General features: G+C 59.3%; 1 protein-coding gene across 1 annotated transcript in view; it reads right to left on the bottom strand.

Annotated features, from left to right (window-relative positions):
• Positions 1 to 20,620, bottom strand: part of COL22A1 (collagen type XXII alpha 1 chain) — a 109,969-nt gene extending 89,349 nt beyond the window's left edge. The window contains exons 1-4 of the mRNA XM_036337554.1: positions 20,533 to 20,620; positions 16,850 to 17,416; positions 3,251 to 3,325; positions 1,474 to 1,585 (exon numbers count right to left, since the gene is read on the bottom strand). Coding sequence (XP_036193447.1) covers positions 1,474 to 1,585; positions 3,251 to 3,325; positions 16,850 to 17,416; positions 20,533 to 20,620 — 842 coding nt within the window. The remainder of the gene's footprint in view (positions 1 to 1,473; positions 1,586 to 3,250; positions 3,326 to 16,849; positions 17,417 to 20,532) is intronic.
• Between the last annotated feature and the right edge of the window lie 2,988 nt (positions 20,621 to 23,608).

The raw sequence follows: 23,608 nt of genomic DNA, 5'->3' as shown, positions 1-23,608 counted from the left end.
ATCCAGGCTCCCAGCAGCTGAGTGGCCCAGCGCACCCTCTGCTGTCCCTGGCAGCAAGGCCCACCTTTGATAGCTGCCCTGCCCGGTCCCCTGCCCCTGCACCAGGACATCCTCCCGTCTCCACAGAGCCCGGGGCTCCAGCGGGCGTGGCAGCAGCCCCCATCTAGGGTCCCCAACTCCCTGCAGCTCCCCTCCCAATTCAGAATGGAGGGGTCCCTCACAAGGAGTGCTGAGGGGAGGGCGTCCTGATCTCTCTCTGGCTGGGGCGACCGGGCTGGGAGGGTTGGCTCCTCGCCATCTGGCTGGAGCGCGGCAGGCGGAGGAGCACACCAAGGGCCGGTCTCAGAGCTCGCCTCCCCTAAGCGGTCTATGTCAGTGATGGCGAACCTGTGACACGTGTGTCAGAGGTGACACGCGAACTCATTTTTTTGGTTGATTTTCCTTTGTTAAATGGCATTTAAATATATAAAATAAATATCAAAAATATAAATCCTTGTTTTACTATGGTTGCAAATATCAAAAAATTTCTCTATGTGGCATGGCACCAGAGTTAAGTTAGGGTTTTTCAAAATGCTGACATGCCGAGCTCAAAAGGTTCCCATCACTGGTCTATGACCCCCTGCGGACCTGGGCAGGCGGCTGCCTGGGGAGTGCACTCGCACTCGGCGTTGGCTTCCCAGTTAGCCGTCTGGCCAGAGAGCCAGGAGGGGAAGTGAGGAGGCGGCTGGGTTCCTGGTTCTCAGACACGCAGACCCTCAGGGACCCTGCACTTGGCAAAGTCTGGGCCTCCCTGTCCGATCCCCGTGCACAGCTCTAAGCTGGGGGTGGCGGGTTGTTCCAAGTCCCTGTCTGAGCTGGTTTCCCAGGCCGCCCCGGGCACCGGCAGCAGCGCCGGGCCCAGCGCCTGGGCCTTCTCGGGATTCAGGGACGCTGAGGCCACGGCCTGGACTTCCCCTCCGTCCCCACACACGGGCTCCGAAGCCAGAGTTCACTCCCTCACTTTCTCTATGTCATTCATGAGTCCAACTAGTCTGTGGTTGTCTACACACACTTTCTTCTTATACCTTTGAAAGAACACACACGTGTGTGTGGATGTGTATATAGAGACACATCTCTATACGCTATATATTATTCTATCTATATATTTATGCCTATAGCTATCTACACTATATCTACATCTGTTTCTATTTTTCTATGTCTACAGACAAAGGAACTAAGGCTTTTCTTAGGATATATATATGTGTGTGTGTGTGTGTGTGTGTGTGTGTGTGTGTGTGTGTGTGTGCGCGCGCGCGCGCGCGCGTGTGTGTGTGTGTGTGTATATACACATACACACATATATATATGCGGAAAAACAAGGAAAAGTTATGACCATGAGGATGGGAAAGGCATTAATGGCGACTGTCTGCAGGAAGCCAGTGGCCTGGCCTCGCCCTCCCACAAGCCCCGCCGCAGAGGAGAGGGAGCACTCACTCTGTCCTCTGCACCACAGGGAAGGACCCCATCCGGACGTAGGAGCTCTGCACCCCATCCTCTCGCTGCCCCAGGACGTCCTTCACGCGGAACAAATTCATCAGGTCAAACCCTGTGGGAAGGCGGGAGTGGGGCAGGTTTGGAGAGAAGAGCACGGGGACCAAGGAGCAGCCCCTGGCTCTGCAGAGGCAGCTGGCCCCCCACCCTGGGAGCGACGGGGCTCCGCGGGGGAACCTCTGCAGGAACACACTCAGAGCAAGCACAGCAGTGAGTGAGGAGAGGTCCAGCTCCCATTGCAAGTCCCGTCCCAGGAAAAGGTGCCGGGGGGGGGGGGGGGGGGGGGGGAGGTGCAGGCTCCAGGCCTCCCACTGAGACCAGGTGCCCTCAGAGCCAGGCTGGGGATGGAGGACCAGGGCCGTCAGCAGGGGTGGCCAGCAGTGTCCCCCAATGGGCAGTGACTCAGCTGCGAACACATTCACTGGAAGGTGATCGAGTTAACAAGGCGAACAGGCTGAGTCATTTCATGAGTTGGACAGAGGAAGCAGATGGTGCTGGCACCTTCTGGGCACTGAGCAGGAGCCGGGTGCTGGAGGTTAGGAGGTGCTGACGGGCAGTGGGGGCGGGGCAGGGAAGGAAGCAGCTGGTGAGAGTGTGGGGCTGAGCCTGCAGCTGGATCCAATGGGGAACTGGAAATGGGGCCCAAGGCGTCTCTACATCAGTGGTCACTGGCTGGCCCGGCCAGTGTGGCTCAGTGGTTGAGCACTGACTTAAGAACCAAGAGATCACCGTTCCATTCCCAGTGGAGGCACAGGCCCAGGATGCGGGCTCGATCCCCAGGGTGGGGGGGGGGGGGGCGTGCAGGAGGCAGCCATCAGTGATTCCCTCTCATCATCGATGTTTCTCCCTCCCCCTCTCCCTCTCCCTTCCTCTCTGAAATCAACAAAAATATATTAAAGGAAAACAGTCACTGGCGGGCGGCTCCGGAGGACTGCGGGCCCCTCCCTCTCCGCCCAGTGCTCCCAGCACCACGCCCACCGCCCCCTTCTCTCAACAGCCCCCAGCACAAGAGGCGGGGCTGGCACCTCTGAGTCCCCAGCAGCGGCCCCTGACCTGGCAGGTCCTGGGATGGGGAGGGGACTGGCAGAGCCTGCATAGCACCCGTCCTGAACGTCCCCCGCTCACTGCTTGGAGGGGAGCCTGACCCGTGGGCATCACACATGGGCCAGAACTGGCCCCGGGCGGGTGGCTGGAGAGGGGAAAAGTCCCTGAGGTCAGGCCTTGGAGTGCTTTGCAGGCAGGACGCCAGGCGCAGGGAGGAGGAAAAGCCCATCGTTATCAGGATGATGGGCAGCCACCTGAGCCACGCCCGCCTGGCCCCAGGAGGAGAGGCTGGGTCCCGCCCCTTTGTGCTCTCACCACCGATTCACTCACACATTCACAACTGTGACTCACCCGCCCTCACTCCCAGCGCCTGCGGCATTCCCCCGCTGGCCGCCAATCCCGCTCACTCACGCCCAGCTGGGCCACCGCTCATGCCAGCGCCCGCACCACGCAGTGGCCGCCACAGGTCACCAGTCCGGGGAAACGAGCATTTCCTGACGGGCAGGCGGTCTGTGGAAGGGTCTGGCCACCGGCGCAGCTCAGACCATCCTAGTGGCTCTTTGGTTAAAGACAGGCCGGGCCCAGGAGGGCGAGCCGCCCTGCATCGGGGAGGGTCGGGCGCAGGTCCAGCAAGTACTGCGGCGGGCGGGCACGCGTGGGGGCCGCTTCCTCTCACCTGTGATTTCCCTGGTCCCGCCGTTGGTGTGCTTAAAGCGATGTCCTTCCACGCGGACGCTGGGGCACAGCACGTCTGAGAAGCAAGAGCAACAGAGAGGCCAGTGAGCCCATGGCAGCCACAGTCCCTCTGGGAACGTGATCTCACATGGAGATCACGATCTTAAAGCATGTGGGGTCCACACGGATCCCCCATCTCACTGCATGGAGGGGTCCACCCGGATCCCCCATCTCACAGCACAGAGGGGTCCACCCGGATCCCCCATCTCACAGCATGGAAGGGTCCACCCGGATCCCCCATCTCACAGCACAGAGGGGTCCACACGGATCCCCCATCTCACAGCATGGAGGGGTCCAGTGCCTGGAGCAGATGCACATGTGAAGGAGGCCCCGTCCCCACCCGGGAGGAGCCCAGAGGGTCTGCCGTGAGAGGGAGACAGACGCCAAACCCAGGATGGACAGGTGACACGGGGCAGGAAAGGGCATGGGTGCTGGGGGCTCTGGGCACAGAGCTGACTCCCGGCCCAGCCCAGCGTGGGGAGGGCAGGGGCCTCTTAGAGCAGGAAGGCTGAGACAGACGCACAGACGCCACAGAGGGCGCCTCCCCGAGAAAGGCGTACACTTGGACGTGAAAATCCAAGTCAGCAGGCGCCCCTGACACGGTCCTCTGTGCCGGGACCCACCAGAAGGTGCCTCTTATGCACCTTAAGGAGCTGCAGGTGCAAATCCAGGAGCATGCAAAACTGCTGGGCCGTACGAAGGCAGCAGGGCAAGCCATGCAATAAAACATGCTTCATGATAGGGTATCCATAAGCATCCTCATGATTCCTCCCTTAAAAGGAAAAGGCTGAAAGGAAAAAGGGCTCTGTAGGTGCCCTATAAATCCCAGAGAGGCACCCACTCTGAACTTGAGAGGCCTGGGTCCCAGTGTGGGCTCCCCTACCCGCCTCCTAAGCTCTCGGTCTGGGTGTGCGGGTCGGTAACGTGGGAGGCCCTCCCGAGCACACGCGTGTCCTGGGGCTGCACTGAGGATGGGGCGAGACCATGCCCAGGACAGGACTGGGCTGCGGGAGGCCCCTCCTAGCCCCTGAGGCGGCTTAGTATGGACACCCCGCCCATGAAGCAACTTGGTCACAGGCGATATTGTTATAACCACACGTCACTAGGCACATCCGCATCCCGTCAGCTCCACGCGCAATGCCCTCTCCTCACCTTTGGGGCACACGCGTTCGAGGGTGGGGCAGGCGTGGGGGCCCTTGCCCCAGCAGTGAGGGGAATGAGTGAGGTCATTTCCTGATTTGGAAGGAGCTATTCTTTCATTTTTATTTTTGCTAATCCTCACCGAGGATATTTTTCCATTGATGTTTAGAGCGAGTGGAAGGGAGGGGGAGAGGCAGAGAGAGAGAGAGAGAGAGAGAGAGAGAGAGAGAGAGAGAGAGAGAGACACTGATTGCTGGCCTCCTGCACACACCCTGACCAGAGCCAGGGATCAAGCCTGCAACCAAGGTACCTGCCCTTGACCGGAATTGAACCCGGGACCCTTCAGTCCTTGAGCCCATGCTCTATCCACGGAGCCGAACAAGCTAGGGCGGGAGGAGCTATTTTTAATGCTGATCCCAAAAGGCACCAGGGGGTCTGATGAGCCCCATGGCAGAAGGTATTCTGGACCCAGCACCGAGCTGTCTGTCGAGGACCCAGTCCGAGGGAGGAGGCCGGCGCTGGGTGGTATTTAGACGGCTCCACCCAGGATGGTGGCAGCTGTGGGGTGGCGACCGATGGCTTTAACTTTGGCAGCCGGCCAGAGTGACTGGCTGGGGAGCGTGCGTCATCTGAAGTGAGTTGACTCGGAGGTTCTAGCCTTGATTATGAGCGAACCCCAGGGCTGGTGGCTGGGGCTCAGGAGGGGGGCAGAGCCACTGAGCCTGGTCTCCGCAGCTATCCGGGAACAGCCTGATTCCCGAACCCCAGTGGACAGGGGCAGGCTGAAGGCCCCAAAGGCGGAAAAAATAGTCTTCCCGCAGCGTCAGCACTTGGCCAGGCCGCTCTGAGGAGCCAGACTCCCCACGCCAGCTGCCACCCCTTTGGGACATCACTAAGCCCGAGAGGCTTCTGGGCAATTTATAGCTGCCTCCGCTCAGTCAGGACACATGGCTCCCAGAATACCCTGTCCAGCAGCTCCCCGGCCTGTGGGGCCCAGGCTCACCTGCTTGGCTTCCACAGTCCCTCTCAGCCCGTAACTCTATCCCTTCGGCCGAGAGATTTCCATGGCCTGGGTAATGATCTATTTATTTCCGCATTAACGCATTTATTCTAACTACACACTTATAGGGCTGCAGGTACGGTCCAGGCACTGGGGTACTTCTGGGGACACACAAGAGGGATAACAGATAAGCCACCGTCCCTGCCCCCAGGGCCCTGTGGGCCGACTGAGGTGACAGCACAAGAAATGTCTGAGCTGCTGCGACACCATCCGTGTCTCCTTGCTTCTCAGCCCCTCCTCCTGCCTAAGCTCTGAGAGTCTTCCTGGCCTGGAGCCCCACCCCCACCCCCACCCCCACCCCGGCTCCGTCCCCCTCTCTGGGTGAGGAGGCCCTCCCCCCACCCGTGTCCCAGGGCTGAGGTGCCATGCGGAAGGCACTGGTGCTCCTGTCTGTCTCCCCGTGATGGGAGTCTGCAGACACGGCTGGATCTCAGTCCAACTCTAGCTACACGGTCCCCACAGCCCCAGGTGGGGACAGGTCTGGAGCCCACGCAGAACAGAAGTGACAGTGACACCTGCTGAGAAGGAGACGCTGAGCGGTGGGCTGGTCCCCTTCCAGGCATGGGCTTCCTCGCCATGTGGATGAGCCGGTGAGAAGAGCTCACGGGCTAAGGGCTAAGGGCTCCTGCGTGAGGGCAGAGGCTCCCTGCGCGGTCGGCCTAGCATCGTGTCCCAGCGCCTTCCTGCCTGAAAGCACGTCACTTTTGTGCCGAATGGCAGCGTTCTCGGCCCAAGGAGGAAAGCTGCAGCCGGTTGGTCTCAGACTATTACAGTGACGCCGACTCCCCGCCTGTCCAGCCTCCCTTGCAGCTAGGGACGCGATGTGACCCGTTCCGGACGAGGGAACGAGTAACAGACGTTTGCGTTGGTTGGGAGAGGGGTGGCTTCTTAAAGAACGCTGGCTCTTCCCAAAGTAAGGGGTAGACAGGTGGGAGATTTGGGCAAGTTTATGCCCCCTCCCTCCTCCTTCGAAGGCTGGCTGCCACGTCTGGGGGATTAAGGGCTAGAAGAACCGAGGGGAGAAGGACTTTAAACCCCTGGTGAGGTGAAGGCAGAGGGAACGTGAACTTCTGTTTGAGCCGCTGCAGCTGGGTTTCCTCTACTTGCGATGGAGTGTGCTCCAAACCTGCAGGCCGGGGGAGCAGGCGGGAGGGTTGAGGGCTGCTGCTCCTCCCCGGGCCGAGGACAAGCACTGGGGGTGGTGAGAACAGGTCCACTGCTTCTCTGGGTAAGTGGTTCCTGACAGACGGTGCCGCCTTCATCATCCCAGTGAACATGGGCTGATCGGGTAACGGATCCACAGAGGAGGCAGCTCGGGATTGAGGACCGGGGTCGGTTCTCAAGAGTCAAAATGCGCCTGCAGTCAGTTCCCGTTAGGGGGCATTTTCCTCCTTGAAAGCATGAGAGGACCGGGCTGACTGCATCCCTCATTGCCTCCCCCTGACATGCGTTCCCCTCGGTCTCTGGGTAAGTAGAGCGTCCTAGACGCCTGGAGAGAAACCGGCTCTCGCCTCCCACGGTCGGGTTCTGTTTCCCCGGAGCCTTCCACCGAGGCCAGACTCAGCCGAGCAGAGCTGCCGCCCCAGGGGACACACCAGGAACTCGCTGCGGTTTCTCTGGGGAAACGCTTCAACTCGTCCTCAGTTTACCACATGGCAAAGGGGAGGGGGGTCTGCGTATTCGGGGAGGAGGAAGGTTTGCACAAAATGGTCTCTGATGTCCTCCTGCTTTGCAGGACACACCCATGGTTCTGTCTGGAGAACACATAGCCGGAGGCCCTGGCTCTCAGCCAAGGGTGTCTCCAGTGAGAAAAAAGGAGTGTCTCAATTTAAATAAAGGTCTACCTGCCTCTAGAATCTGGGCGTAGAGAAGGTGGCCCCAGACCAGGAGATCAGATGGGCAGGACCAGGGGAGGCAGGGAGCGGAGCCTGCGGGCCGGGTGCAGGGAGAGGAAGCAATCGCTGCCCATCCGTCACCTCACGGCAGCCGCTGCTGAGGGCCGCTCACCACAGACAAGATGAGGACATTGCAAGTGGGCAGGGAAAAGGCGGAGGAGGGAAGTGGTGAATCAGACGCTGGCAGATACAGGGCACAGCTCCTCCGCGGCTCCCTGCCGGCCAGGAAACATCCACACATTCCCATTCGGGAGAGCCCCAGACGCTGAGGCGGGCCCCGGGCCCAGGATGATATGAACAATCATTACAATCCCGGCACGGGGGACCGTGTCTGTCCTGCTGCGGGTGGAGTGGCCTCGGGACCAGCAGACACACATGCAGGCAGCCTGCTTGCACCAGCTGCTGATTAAGCCAACCCTCCCTGCAGCCTCGCACGATAGGTGCTCCTGTTCACAGACACGGAAAGAAAGGCAGAGCGAAGTGAGGAAGCAGGTCGCCAGAGGCCACAGACTAGCAAATGGTACAGTCAGATGCTGGCCCCACCGCCCCCGCAGTCTCTCCAAGGTCACCCAGCCCGTGGGGCCCCAAGTCTGTCTGTCTCGGAAGCCTGCACAGACAGACAGCCAGCTCGCGGCCTCCTGAGAGCCCCTTTGCCTCTGGACGGCCCTGACTTGTACAGGGGCTTGCTCACCTGAGCCGACCCAACCGGGTGCTCTCTGAGTCGGGCCCGCGTGTGCCCACCTACGGGGAGCTGGGAGCCCCGGGGTGGGCAGACTGCAAACACACCAGCCTGACCGCTGCTGGCACCAACCCCCAAACGGGTCCCCGTTCTCTCTCGTGAAAGCCACTTGGATGTTTCAACACACCACGTGCTCCTCCCAATCTCCAAACGTCTCCAGCTAAGCCTCCCCTGCCCCCAGCAGTGCCCTCCCCAAGAGGAGTGGAAAGAGGTCTCATTGGAGCCGTAAGAACCTCCAAGTACGAGGGCAGTAGCTGGCGCTCAGAGAGGTTAAGAAACTCATCCAACATCACACAGCTAGCGAGTGGCAGAGGCAACAACTGAACCCAGGCCCTGGGGCTTGGGCATCGAGCACTGGGCCGTTATCCTACCCACACAGCTGGCACTGGAAAGCAGCCTGCGTGCAAATACAACAACACACAGCCAGCCGTGGGCAGCTCCACTGTCCCAGGTCACACACAGTTCTCATCTAGTCCTGCCCCAGCCCTACAGGGCAGGTATTCACCCTTCACAGGTGCATACAGAGGTTGTCAGGCTGCGAAAGATCAAAGGCTGCCGGTGGCTGTGCCCCAGGATCATGGTGTGGACCGATTGAGAGGAAAAGCCCACCCAAGGTCAGGTGGCACTGCCACCTCCTGTCCTAGGACCTCCCGGAGATTCCTGGCCTGCGGCTCCCTTCTAGGTAGAAGGGCATTGGCACCCGCCGCCCCCAGCGGCCCCACGTCCCCTGGCTGACGGGCTGTGACTCCCAGCTTTAGGCTGGAGGGAGGGTGTGGTCAGGTTGGGGGAATGTTGGTGTGTTTCAGAGGCAGCCTGCTGGACAGTGACAAGATATTGCTAGAAAGACATGTCCCTCTGGAACTGCTGACAGCTGCGAGCAGGGGTTCCGAGAGCCGGGTCACATGTCCGCGACCTCAGGAGGAGCTGGTGGGCGAGGCCTGTGGGTGGGGCTCCCAGAGAGCTGAGCCCTTCCTGACATGGCTTGTGATGGAAACGTGTGCCGATTGGTTTGGGGCCTTGAGAGACAAAGGAAACAGTGACAAGGGCCATGTCTGTCTCCCAGCCCCGGCACGCGCCTGTTCCCCGGTGGAAACTGAGGCTGAAACAGGAGAGCGGGAGGCGGGGTCACCTTAGCAGGGGGAGGAGGAGGTCTGGGCCTGCAGGTCTCACCTAGACCATGCCAGCTTCTCCTTCCGTGTCTGTGTCCAGACCCAGAAAAAGGTGTAAACATTTGTGGGGATTTTTCCCCACCCAAGGTCATCCTGAAGGTTAAATGGGATAGAGGGCAGGAAGTTGTTGGCAGGACACCTGGCATCTAATACATGCTCATTCATCCATTCATTTATTCAGACAACACATATGTGCCCAGTGCCCGGCACATGTGTCCGACGTGAGGAGAAAACGTGCAAACTCGCAGGTGGGGTGGCCCTGCCCACTTACCTGGCGCTAACGTGCCAAAGAAGGGGGCAGAGAACAAACAGAGACACAGAGAAGCCAGCTGGTCGCCACGGGATCAGGGCTGTGGATGAAATCCGTGGCCATGTGAAAGGCGCTGGGTGTGGGGCCAGGACCCACTCAGACCTGAGGGTCTGGGAAAAGCTCTGGGCTGAGCCACACTGGAGCGGAGAGCTACTAGGGGAACCAGCCGGGGAAGAGCAAGCAGGCAGCGGGTGCGGCCACGTCCCAGCCAGAGCAGAGCCCTGAGGAGGGAGGGCCGGGGAGGGAAGCCCCTGTCACCCGGCTGAGGGGGGAGGAGAGGGTGGGGGGTGCTGGCACAGGGGCAGTCTGGGCCTCACCCAGGCGGGGTGTGGAACTCAGGGCCACGAAGAGATGGCGTGCCCAGGTGCAAGGTGTGCTCTGGAGGCTGGGAAGAGGGGCGGGTACCGTGTGATTTCCAATGTCCCGGGGCCCTGGGCCCCCTTTCCTTCCGGGGGAGTGTCCCAGGGGCCAGGCACCAGCAGGTGTCACCAGAGACTGCAGGGACCTCCTGTGGGAAGGGCTCCTGGCTTTGCCGGGACAGTGGCCAGTGCTAAAGTCTTGGGAGGGGATGAGAGAGAGAGGAGTCGCCAAACTCAGTCCCGCCGCCAACATTCCTCCTGGGGAGACGAAGAGGAAGTGGCAGAGGAGGGGGCAGGTGGACAGGAGAACAGGGAGCGAGGAGGTCTGAGTCCACGGGATGATGGCGTGTGTCTCCCGGGACTGAACTCTGCCGCAGAGCTTTGCCTTCTGTCTGGTGCAAACGCTCCGCTCACGCCCCGGCGGTCAGGTCATCTCAGCAGCTCCCTGTGCACAAGCCCCTCTCAGCTTCCTCCCACTCTCTGTCCGGTGGGCTCCGGGCTAGGGAGTGACCCTGTGATGCTTGTGTACACACCGGCTGTGTTTTAAACCCTCTGGGCATTTGCTCAATTCAGGAACACAATCCACTCTTAATGGCCGCCCTCCGGGTCCTACAGGGCTTAGTCCAGAGAGGGCACGTGAGCCAGCCTCGTCTCAAGCCACCACAACCTCGCAACTTCCCCCTTTTTCTCCGGTCCTTTCTCACCGAGGCCCGGGCTGCTGAGGGAAAGTCATGGCACCCAGTCTGCCCTCGGTCACCCACGAACCCTGAGCTCCAGAGGATCGGAGGAGGGGCACCCCCAAAGACTTCATCGTAAGGGGCAGGTGCTGAGCTGGGAGGACGGCGGGGCACACCTGCAGGGAGGGAGAACCTCCCTTCTTCCCATGCAGACGGGTCAAACACAGACGGGTCCCACGCAGACGGATTGTGATTATATGGCAAATGCACCCACAGGAGGGCTGACGAGCCACTCCCCTGCCCTCTGGAGCGGACACTGCAGTCCAGGTCGGGAGAGAAGGTAAGAAACGCCGTGGCAAGGCCGGGCTGCTGGGGGCAGCGCTGTCCCTAAGTCACCCTGTGGCCACAAACCATGCCCCCCCTCCCTCAGCCTCAGAAAAACAGGACTGACTGCAAAGCCCAATAGGCCTGGGGGGGGGGGACCCCTGCCTCCGCCAGCAGCCTGTGGTTCTCAGGGGAGATGGGCAAACAAGATACGGTGCTATTTATTTTTTCTAGCCGTGGCCACATTCTCTCCATTAGCATGTGGCCTGGGACCAGACATATCTGTATCCAGGCTCGGGGTCGCGTCCCTAGAATCAGAACACCAGTGGCAAAGGCAGGCCCCAGGGACAGGATACCCGACCCACCCCCCACCCCCCAGCAGGCAGGGGCCAGGCGCTGCCCTCTAATGCCTTGGCAGCAAGGCCAGGGACCCTCCACTGGTCCAGGGGGCCGGCCAGCCCTGCCCCTCGTTTGCCCTCCCCTCCCGAGGGCTGGTGGAGGTGGGTCCTGGAGTGGCCACTGGCTGCATTCCTGCGGGGACTGGTGGGAATTACGGCCAGCTGTCAATGAGGAACAGCTGGGCGCCCTGCGCCTTCCCTGACAAATGCAGCTGGGACAGCAGGGCTGTGGCTGAGAAGGGGCGGGGGCCTGGGGGAGGGGGAGGGGGAGGTGCACACACTGGGAGGAGGGCCACTCCCCAGGGGCTCCCGTGGGGCACCCACCTGCACCTGCTCCATCTCAGGCCTTGCAGCCCCGGCCCAGGCCTGCTTCCTAGGGCACAGCCTCGCTGCTGACCTGCCTCCTGCGGGGGAGTCAGAGGCCAGGCTGGGAGGCCTCTGTGTGGGTCCTGGAGGGAGCTGATCTGCATCTCATGGCAGGTGCCCTCACAGGTGCCCGGGAGGCCCCCAGGTGCAGGACCGTGGTGGGCGGCGCAAGGAGAGGGGGCTGGGCCAGGTGTGGTTCCCCTGGGCACCGTGACCCTACCTGCCACTTAAAGGGCCAGAGGATTCCAAACACGGACCTGCTTCCCAGGCCCCTGCTTAGGGCAGCGGATCATCTTCCCGGAACACTTTTTAAACGTGGTCGGTAACTTAGACACAGAGGGGCAGCCCCACGCCTCCCCTGTTCTCAGACCCAGGCCTCTCGGGGGTCAGGGCCGCCCAGGTGAGGAGCAGAGAGGGGGTTTGGCGGGCGGAGGCGGCGGATGGAGGGGTTCAGCTCGCGTTCTGGCCTCGTGTGGCCCTGGGTGTCCCTCACTCCCGCCTGGCACAGCCCTGCTCTGGCCCCGAGTGCCTCGCTTGCAGCCCAACCTGAGGACGAGGCGGGATCTGGGGTCAGAGGCAGGAGGGCTGTGGAGAAAACACCCCCCCCACCACCACCCCCCGACCCCGCTGCGCAGACACTGAGGGACCCAAGACTTGCCCTGCCAGGGAGCGCCGCCTCCTGCTGCCAGGCCCCCCAGGGCGCCCCCGGGCAGTGAGCACAGAGCCCCCTCGCCCACTCCTTCCTACACCTTCTAGGCTGATGTAAACAAGAATCTTTATTAGAAACAAACAAACACAGCACCCGTCCAGGCGGCTGTCAGCGCAGCCAGTCGGCTGGCCAGAGTTCCTGAAAGTGGGCGCGGGGCCCTCCCAGGCGCACAGGCGTCAGGTGCGCTGGCTTTACAGCCGTTCCCGCAGCTGCACGTGGGCTGCCCAGGGGCCGGGGCGGAGGGGAGTGTGCGCACATGCATGCACCTAGGGCAGTGATGGCGAACCTTTTGAGCTCGGCGTATCAGCATTTTGAAAAACCCTAACTTAACACTGGTGCCGTGTCACATATAGAAATGTTTTGATACTTGCAACCATAGTAAAACAAAGACTCATATTTTTGATATTTATTTTATATATTTAAATGCCATTTAACAAAGAAAAATCAACCAAAAAAATGAATTCGTGTGTCACCTCTGACACGCGTATCATAGGTTCGCCATCACTGACCTAGGGTGTGCACGCCTGGGCATGTGTGAGTGTGTCCCTGGGTGTTTGCGCGGATACACGTGTCTGTGTTGGTGTGAGTGTGAGTGTGAGTGGGTTTGCACAGGTGTCCAGGTGGGGACAGACTCAGAGAACCAGGGTCTCTAATTAAAAGGACAAGGACGGACATGCTTCCGGTCACACGCGTCACCTGAGCAGCCGCTGACAGCTGGAGGCCTCGGCCTTCCGGGAAGTGGCCAGCTGGCCCGGGGCACTGGCTCACCAGCCACACGTCTTGGAAAGCCCCGACCTGCTGTGCAGCCCTGAGCCCCCCGTGCCCCCGACGAGTGTGAAACGAGTTCAGTGAGGACAAGGGCAGCCACAGGGCAGGAGACACAGACACCCAGCCTTCCTCCGTGGACTTAATTACAAGGAGCTGTATTTACAGACGTCGGTTTATAGATGGTGCATATGGACACATGCTTTTTGCAAGTGCCAATTTGGTGGTGGCCACTCTATTCTGTCCCTTTATCAACTCAAAACTGAGGCCACCGTGTGAAACACGCAGCCAAAGCCCCGTGAGCCGGGACGTGTGACAGGACACACTCCCAGCGGCACAGTGGCCTTGGGTCAGTGTGGGGAGAGCTGAGGAAATAAGGGAACGTGCCCGCATGGTCGAGCGGGACGCCCTCGTTCTAAAGAGTGAGATGGGGTGAGTGGGACAGTCCCCGGTCCCACAGAGCTAAAGGCAGAGCCGTCTGGTTCTGTACGTGGCCATGCAGGCTCGGGGCACCCAGGGCTCCCCAGGGTCATCGCCAGGCTCGGGCCTGGCTGCCAAAGCCTTTGTGCTGTAAACAAATTAAAAGTAAATGGTGGGTGGTTCTCAGTGTTTCGTCAGCTTCAGTCAGTTTCTAATAAAATTGCTCAACACATGGTCAGAGTTAAGAACCCAAGGACTATTCTAGGGTGACCTCGAGCATAGCAAGTTGTTCCCGGAGGCACTCCCGGTGACCCGGGGGAAGGGCGGGCCCTCGCCTGCACTGCTTCCCAAGGCTGGCCCGCCCGGGGCCCAGCCACAGGCATCCACGTGGCGGCTCCCAGCCCACAGCCGAGGCTGCCGCCGATGCCTCCTGGGCTCCGGATCCACCCAGGGATCAGCTGGCTGGGTCACCTCAAGGCCACATGCATATTCCCAGATGTGTGTGTGTGGGGGGGTGTATTTTAGGGGGTATGTGTATATGTGTGTTGTGTATGTGTGTATGCATATGTGATATGTGTGTGTATGTTATATGTGTATGTGCATGTGTGCACATGTGGATGTGTTTGGTGTGTGTGGTGTACCTGTGATGTGTGTGTGTGTGTGTGTGATATATGTGCACGGATGTTTGTGGATGTGTGTATCTAGTGTGTGTGGTATATGTGTAAGTAATGTGTGTATGTGTTTAGGCTGTGTGTGTATATAGTGCAGCCGTGGGCAAACTACAGCCCACAGGCCGGATCCAGCCCGTTTGAAATGAATAAAACTAAAAAAAAAAAAGACCGTACCCTTTTATGTAATGACGTTTACTTTGAATTTATATTAGTTCACACAAACACTCCATCCATGCTTTTGTTCCGGCCTCCAGTCCAGTTTAAGAACCCATTGTGGCCCTCAAGTCAAAAAGTTTGCCTACCCCTGATATAGTGTGTATGTGTGTTTGGGGGGTGTATTGTGTCTGTGTGTTTGGGCTGTGTGTGGGGGGGCTGTGTGAGTGTGAGTGTGTGTGTGTGTGTCCCCGAGTTCACTGCAGAGTCCCTGGGCCGGGCGGAGGAGAGGAGGACCGGACAGGAGCATGTCAGGAAGGAGACCGTGTGCTCACCCCTGTGAGGAGGGGCTGGGCTCACATACGGGAACTGAGGTTGAGGCTGCCCTAATCCAATGCCGCGTTGGGTGCAGACACCCCCAGTTTCCCAGTGAGAACTGCAGGAGAGCAACACATCAGTCTCCCCCAAAGAGGCACCTTCTCTGTCTGTCTCTGCCTCTGTCCCGCCCACGGGGGAAGCACAGTGTCCAGCGGTCAGTGTCCTCGGAGCAGCGCTGGAGCTGGTTGCGACCACATCAAGCAGAGACGGAGGGTGACCATGCGCCAGGAGACAAGCCCTAGAAGGATGGGAGGCTCCTTCCTGGCGCTCATCCCCGCTAACATCTCGGCCCCCTTGTCCAGGAGCTAAAAGATCAGACCCAGGGTCGTGTCCCTGGCCCGTGGGAGAGGGGAGAGGGGAGAGGGGAGAGGGGAAAGGGGAGAGGGGAGAGGGGACCACCACAGTGTCCTCAAAATAGAAGTAGGCGGAGGCTCTCAGCGGGGCTGGCATCCCGCAGGCTCGCTACGGCGGCCCGACAAGCTATATACAGCTGTTCTGTGGCCACCACAGAGCCCGGGTGGAGAAAGCTCTTAATTACAGCCGATGTTCTGGGGCTGGGCCCGCCCACCCACACGCTGCAGGAAGCCAGGCTGGATGGAGTCCCCTGGGAACCGTGTCAGGCCACCGAGGCAGGACTCGATGCCGTGACACTGAGCTGTTTCCCTGGAGGAGGCCTAGGCCAGGGGGACAGGAGCCACCGGCCAGAGCAGGCGGGAGGGAGGCCCTAGGAGAGGCCCCAGGGCGTGGCACCAAGAATCCACCTCCCATCACATCTGCCCTGCTCTGCGCCCTGGGGGGGGCTGCATGTGGGCCCCTGTGCTGGCTGGCATGTGATAGGGTCGGGCCAATGGGAGGCACCAACCAGCCAGAGCAGAGGGGAGAAAGCCCCCAACAGGGCTCCAGCAACCCCCCATTCCTTCTAGCAGCTGGCTCCCCGAGGCCAGTTCCCCAGGACCTCACTCATCTCCCCCTCCCCAGGGCTCCCACCCAGGGAGAAGAGCCCAGAATGGAGAGAGTGGGATGAGCCGGCTCATCGCCTGAGGCCACCTGCCCTGCCCTCTGCATCCTGTGTGACCACAATCTGCTCCATTTCCCCGTCAGTTAGAGGGTCTTCTGTTCCCCAGGGCTGAAACCATCACCCCCGAGTCAGAAGCAGGTCAGTGATGGGAGCTTGGGTTCCGGGGACATGAGGTCAGCAAGAGGCTCAGGGCCTGGTTCTGCCGGAGCCGCCCCCTCAGGGCTGTCCCCGCCACTCCCAGAGCCATCCCCTGGAGCAGAGGTTCTTCGCCATCCAGATGCAGCTCTGGCCAGGTCCAGAGCCGGGCTGGGCCACGGCCGGCAGGACGGCACAGGGCCAGGGGGAGGGTCTGGAAGGGGTCTTGCTTCCCAGGGCCCGACATCAGGGGCTCTGGGGTGACAGCTGGGTGCTCGCTGACCCTGAGCCACCACTCCGCATGTCGACCTCTAGGCTGGGCCCGGGACCTGGTGTCTGGCTCTGGTTACCCAGATCCATCCTGGCTAGGCTGTCGCTTCCCTTACTCCTCTTTCCCATCGTGGCCTGATCCCCTCCCCGGCCCACAGCTGAGGACCCAGCAGGCCTTACAGCTGTGCCTCCCAGGGTCCCAGCACCCTAATGCTCTCATCTGTGACAAGGAGGCGTCTTTATCCTGCGAGGCTGTAATGACCCTGACAGGCACGTGCGGTGTGCAGGCGCAACTGGGTTTCTTTCCTTATGGAGCCCGGAAGTGGTGGACACAGGCCACCACTGTCACCCCCAGGCATGTAGCTGAGGCCTCACTCAACCTGGCCACTTGGCCTCTCCCTGCTCAAGGAGGCCCGTACCTGGACTGCTGGCCCCAGGCCTTTGGTAGGCGGGAGCTCCGCAGCCCGCAGCCCCTCACCCCCCTCCCGCAACCCTCCACCCCAGCAGCACGCATGCCTCCACCCTCTTCCCCCCTACCCAGCACCTGCAGACTGCACCCCTTCGCCCACAGCGGGCAGACTCACTCTCGCACAGGCGGCGCCGCAGCTTGCCCCTGATCTTGTCGATGGCGTCGAAGTCGGACACGTGGAAGACGTGGGCGGACTTGGGCTCCGACGCGATCTCCTCCAGCTCCTCCTTCAGCGCCTCCCCGACGCCCACGGCGAAGATGCGGATGCCCGCCCTGTGCGCCGCGGCCGCAGCCTCCAGCACCAGGTCCTGGCTGCGGCCGTCGGTCAGCAGGATGGCCACCTGCTTGAAGGCGCGGTCCCCGGGGCGGCCGCCGGCCCGCGGGGAGAAGCTGTGGCGGGTGATGTAGCGCAGCGCGTCGCCCGTGTTGGTGTGGCCGCCGTGGAAGGCCAGGGAGCGCGCGGCCGCCTTCACCGCCTCCCTGGAGTGGAAGCGGCCCAGCTCGAAGGCCGTGGTGGGCTGGTCGCTGTAGTGCACGACCCCCACGCGGGTGTGCTCGGGGCCCACCTCGAAGGTGTCCACCAGGTTGGCCACCCACTGCTGCACCTTCTGGAAGTCCCCCTGGCCCACGCTGGAGGAGGTGTCCAGCAGGAAGACCAGGTCGTACTGGACGCTTTTGCAACCTACAGGGGCCACAGGAAGGGTGGGGTGCGGTCAATGGGCTGTGGAAAGAGCCCGCCCGTGGGGGCCTGGAGGTGTGACCACTGGGTCACACCACCTGCCTCAGACCCCCGCCCACTCTGAACCCACTGGCAGGGGCCTTGTCCAGCTGCCTGCAAGCTAACCCTCAGGTTCCTGTCACACGGTCATGCGTGTCCCCAAGGCTGCCGTGAGGCTCAGCGGACAACATACACTCTCACAGGGAAGTGATCAGCATTCATGGAACATCACTGTGCCAAGTTCCTTAACGACGCGGTTAAAGTGACTTCGTTATTTTTTTAAACCAGCCACAAAAGAGTGTATGCCCGGTTCAGAACAGCCCGGAAAGGCAATCAAAAAATGTTTGAAATGCTCACATTCCCATCTTCGGGGACACTGTTAACCACCTTGCATCGACCTGACCATTTCCCATTTACTTCCATAGAGTTATTGATGGGATGGGGCTGGGCCAGACACGCTGATGGGCAAGCTGTTTCCCCTGCATCCAGCAAGGTGCTGGGAACCCATTTTCAGCGGATAATACCGGTTTCCATGGCGACAGAGCGTCTACTGCAAGGATGAGCATAATTTATTTAGCTGATGCTCCCTTCTTAGATATTTAAAGAGTTCCCTGCCCCTCACCATTAGAAAGCATAGGAAACACACTGCACTCACATATTGTAAATACAAACACGGAATTCTGTAATGCTTTGTAAAAATGTGCTTACATTCTATGATAACCATACAAACACAAATTTCCTATTCACTGTCCAATGCTTTTGGTTAAGCAGCAAACAGCAATATTTCTGGTCTTCACAGCAACAAGAGCAGACACTCTGCTCATCCCCGTTTCACAATGAGATGACATGAGGGGAAGCGTTTTCTGAACCCCGAAGTGCAGCACAGACATACGTGGGAGCAATCAAGAAGCCCAGTCTCGCCCAGCCAGCCTGGCTCAGGGGTTGAGCAACAACCTATGAATCAGGAGGTCGAGGTTTGAGTCCCTGTCAGGCTCGATTCCCAGTGGGGGCATGCAGGAGGCAGCCCATCAATTATTCACTCTCATTGCTCGTTCTCTCTCTCTCTCCCTTCCTCTGAAATCAATAAAAATGTTGTGTGTGTTTTTTAAAGATGCCTGGTTTGACTCTCCCAGAACCGGAGGCGTGGGCCTGCCAGGAGCAGCAGCTCACCACGCCTCTGAGGACACGGAGAGAGAATAACACGGGCAGAGAAAACGTATTGTGCTTAGCAGGTATCTAGCAGAAAGCCTGCAGCCTTGAGGACCGCATAGCTGGGACAACCAGAAGACGCCCGGCATGGGAGGAGCCAAGGACCGACGGACGGTCAGGTCAGCGGAGCGGCTTGCAGCCAGCGGAGGTTTATAAAAGTCGGCCTCCCCCTCCCGTCCCCGCTGCACCCAGGTGCCTGAAATAAAAGCCTCCTCTGATTCATTATGGCCTCATGTCTTGGCGACCCCGGCCCACTCCGAACCTTTCATAATCCTTGAGCGAATTTGTTTTAATGCTGCAGAAGGCCTCACCAAGGAGCCCGTGGGAGCTCTCCGCATTTTCTCCTGGCGGCCATGATTGACTGGTAGGCACGTGAGCGTTAAGTGTGATGGCTGAGCCAGGGCCCTGACCCTGGGGCTGGTGCCTGGCTTCTGGCCTCTGTTCCCGGGACAGGTGAAGGCCATGTGACCCCCTTCAGGTCACGACCTTTTCCCTCCAGCCGCATTTTCTACCTGTGAAATGGGGCCTTGGAAAAGCCCGGCTGTCCTCAGCCTCCCCACTTGTGAACTGGGTAACCTGTGTGTGAACTGTCCACCGGGATGTCTCGGTGGCCACACATCCAGATCACCTGAAACCCAGGAGTCCACGGGCATCACTGCCTTTCCTGCGAACGGGGCTTTGAGAGGCTCAGGAAAAGTAAAATACAAGAGACTGATGCAAGCCTTCAGGTTTGGGGGGCGGGGGGGGTTCTTGTTTTTCATTCTATCTTCTTGCAGCTTCAGAGAAAAGAGCTGTGCCTCTGACTCAGCACCGAGTCCCCCAGTCTCACCTGCAGAGTCTTTGCCTCTGTCACCTGGGTCCTCATCTGCAAAATGGGCACCCCGCTTTATGCGGGGTGGGTGTGGCTGTACGTAGGCACGACGCTTTACGTGGGGTGGGTGTGGCTGTACGTAGGCACGACGCTTTACGTGGGGTGGGGTGGCTGTACGTGGTCACAGTGCTCTATGTGAAGTGGGGCTTTGCGGGGGCGGGGCTTTACACGGGGCGTGGCTTGATGCAGGGCGGGGCTTTATGTGAGCATGGAGCTTTGTGTGAGGCGGGGCTTTACGTGGGGCGGGGCTTTGCAGGGGCGGGGCTTTATGTGAGCATGGAGCTTTGTGTGAGGCGGGGCTTTACGTGGGGCGGGGCTTTGCGGGGGCGGGGCTTTGCGGGGGCGGGGCTTTACGTGGGGCGGGGCTTTGCGGGGCGGGGCTTTGCGGGGGGCGGGGCTTTGCGGGGCGGGGCTTTGCGGGGGCGGGGCTTTATGTGCAGGGATCTGGTGCCCAATGCTCCGGCTGGTCTTGCAGGCCTCTGCACCCAAGGTGCCTTCCTCCCAGAGGCCCTGGACAGTGACAGGTGAGCAGAGCCATCGTCAGGCCAGCTTCCCCCCTACACCCACCCCCGCCTGCCCCAGGTTCCTCTTCTCCAGTAAATTTTCCCGCTTCCTTCATCTACTGCAGACTTGCGGGGCACCCCTCCTGGCCGGGCCCAGTGTGTCCATTTCCCCTGGAATGGCGGCAGCGCCTTCGCAGGACACGACCACACACAACACCTGCCTGCTGCCCCTACCCTGACAGGCACTTGAGAGGGACAAGCTCAGGACCCATTCTGTGATTCACTCAAAACGGGTTCAGACAGCTCATTCTTTTCTCAACACACTCACACTCACACACACGCAAGCACACGCCCTTGCTGGATAAGTGACTGTTAGCACATTAGTTAGCCCCGCACACACAGTCACCAGCCCCCTCGAGGGCACACCCTGCCCCGCACCCTCCCACACCCAGGGGCGCGCACACTGACTTAGGCCTGCACAGGCCCCTGCGCCCCACCTGCTCTCTGGGCCCAGCAGCCGCGGTCCGCACTCCATAGCAGCAGCATCCAGAGCAGGCAGCGGGCATCCCCTCGCAGGCTGGCCATGGCTCTCCTGGGCGTGGGCACAGGCGTTTCTCAGCCAGGAAGAGGCCTCGTTCGGTTCTACTGCAGCGTTTCCTGCGTGAAAAAAGATACTTTTAGAGGCGGCCCTGGAGCTGAGACGCCGCACATGCAACCTCTGGGCCCAGGTGGGAGGAATTCCCCCAGACCCGGGCCCCTGGCATGTCTTCCCTCATCAGACCCGACCCTTTCAAGGCCAGCAGTGTGACCTCCCTTCGCTGCTCCCATCTGTCCCCTCCACCCCCCACCCATTGGCAAACCTGGGCCAGGACCACCAGGCCCATCACCATTGACCACCTCAGGCTATACCTGTGGCCCCAGCACCATTGCTGTGATATTTTCTACATTTGGACATTGAATAGGCTATTTTGTTAGTTCAATATGTTACAAGAGGACATCTTTGTACCTGCCTTTGCCTATATTGAGTTCTTTTCTTAGGGAAGGTTAGTGGAAAATACTTAGGATGTCATTTGAGTTTTGAAAGGACCCCGATATGAATTGTCATAGTACTTTAAAGAGAGTTGCCCTGATTTCCGCTGCCTCCTGGCAGGCATGCGTATGGGCCCCCCTCGCCCGAACCTGGCAGCATCGGGTATCATCATGCCTTCACCCGTGGCCACCTGGATAGGAGAGACACCGGTTCTTGTTCTTACTTTCTATGCATTTCTTTCATCCATGAGGTTTATTAGCTAAGTGTGTTTTCCCTGCTCTGTATTTTCAAGTCCTTTTCAAAAAGTACTTAGCATTATTAATGCAAGATCCAGGAAAGGGAAAGGAGTTCATAGAGTTCACAGTTAATTTATTCGCTTAATAGGTATTTACCAGTGGCCTCACGTGCCTGATGCTGAGGGCAGCCAGGTGAATGACACCAAATCCACCCTCGAGGGCACTCACTCACACCTGGAAGACAGGTAAGACTTGGGCCAGAGGAAGGTACTCCAGGTTAATCTCCCCTCAACCGGGAGTTCGACCAGGAGTTAGACCAGGAGGCGGGGCCGGCCTGCCAACCACCTGCGGCCCCTCCCCCTGGTTGGCCCCGCCCCCTATTACCCCCCACCTCAATCAGGGCAGGCTGGCGGGACCCCACCCAAATTTGTGCACTGGGTCTCTAGTTAAGCAATAACAGGAGATATCATTTCATTTATTTAGGTCTTCATTAATTTCCTTCAACAACGAGTTACAGTTTTCAGTGTATAAGTCTTGTGTCTCCTTGGTTAAATTTATTCCTGAATATTTTTATGCTGTTATAAATGGAGTTATTTTCATAATTTTTTTTTATGATTATTGGCTGCTAGTGTACAGAATTTGCAACAGATTTTTGAGTGTTGATTTTATATCCTGAAACTTTGCTGATTTTGGTTATTACTTATCATAGCTTTTTGTGGATTCTTTAGAGTTTTCTACATATGAGACTATGTCATCTGCAAATAGAGATAATTTTACTTTTTCCTTTCCAAGTTGAATGCCTTTACTTCTTTTTCCTGCCTAGTTGCTCTGGCTACAGTCTCTTAGTCGTGGTGTGTAAATTCTTCTTATATATTAGCATACTTGATTTGCTAATTTTTTTGAGGGTTTTTGCATCTATGTTCATGAGAGATTTTGGTCGGTCATTTCCTTTTTCTTGGAATGTCCTTTGGTTTGCGGATTAGGGTAATGCTGACTTCATAGACTGAGTTCGGAAATGTTCCCTGTGCTTCTATATTCTGGGAAAAATTGCATAGAAGAGAATGGCCTTCGACCCAGGAGTAAATGGAGTGATCACCGTAAACGCCTCTGAGTGCGGCGGGCCTGGTGTGGGACCTGAGGCCCCATAGTGGGTCAGCGAGCATCGCCTCTCCCTAAAAGGAGGGTGGTCTCTTCGCCATCAGGGGGTGCAGTGAGGGTTACAAAAAGTAGTTTTGCAAAGCAAGCAGGACAGATCCTGGCACAGACTAGATGCATAGTCAGTGTGAGACCTTTGGCAGCCCCCCACGCGGTCCAGCCCATCTCGGGTGGCAGCCCCTACAAACTGCAAAGGGCACCATTACTCTCCCTCTCCCTCGCCAGGCCCAGAACTCCTTCCGGAGCCTGGCTGCCCAGCTGGCATGATGTAGGCCGCACCCTGTCCCTGGGAGGCAGAGCCCTGCCGTTAGTCTCCAAAGTCCAGCAATTAATTTACTAAGCCAAGTTCCTTCCACAAGCCCGCCCGTCACCATAGTAACCAGCATTCCCTACTCAGGGACCCAGAGGTGGGGGAGGAAAGACACTGAGCAGAAAGCAATTTAGCAGGAGAAAATGAGATTTGGCACATGGCTGGGGCAGCCTGGGCAGAGTGTGAGCTCTGTCTGATTCAGAAAGTCTGGCCGCTGGCTGCTGCCCACCGGGGGGGTAGGCTGAGGGGGGGAGAGGTACCGAGGATGTGTTGCTGGGGTGACAGGTGATGCTCCGGGCAGGAATCTGGCTGAGACATGAAAGCCTGGCGTGACTGTGTCCAGATCACAGGCCCCGCCGGGGCCCTGGTGCGTGCCTGCTGAGCTGTGTGTGATGCAGGCTGCTCTTGCCGGTCGGGGATGGGCAGAGGGATCTGGTGGCTTCTGTCTCTGCGGGGCTGCCTGAGAGCCCAGCGGCCTGGGAAGAGCCGAGGCCTGAGACCTGGATTCAGAACTGAGCTCTGTGTGACCTGACTCAGTCACCAAATACATGCTGAGCACCTTCTGTATACCTGGCACTGTCCCGGGCGCTGGTAGCTCCAGGGACAGGGAACGAACATCCTGACGAAGCTTCTCGATCAGAATCCCTGTGTTCACGTTCCAGTCCTGCCTCTCTGCACCTCAGAGCCCTGCATGGACTGGCTTGTACCCACGTCTCCGGCCTCACCTTTGTCACCTGATTACATGTAGGCGTGGCCCAATGTGAAGGAGGGAGAGGAGAGAGGGAGAGGAGAAAGGGGGCGTTGGCAGTGCAGGGGCAGTGGAGGGGCAGCCTGCACTCCCA

Source organism: Myotis myotis, unplaced genomic scaffold (genome assembly GCF_014108235.1).
Source record: "Myotis myotis isolate mMyoMyo1 unplaced genomic scaffold, mMyoMyo1.p scaffold_m19_p_16, whole genome shotgun sequence".
Lineage (NCBI taxonomy): Eukaryota > Metazoa > Chordata > Mammalia > Chiroptera > Vespertilionidae > Myotis > Myotis myotis.
Note: the sequence above shows the minus strand (reverse complement) of the source record. Positions and strands in the feature narration are given on the sequence as shown.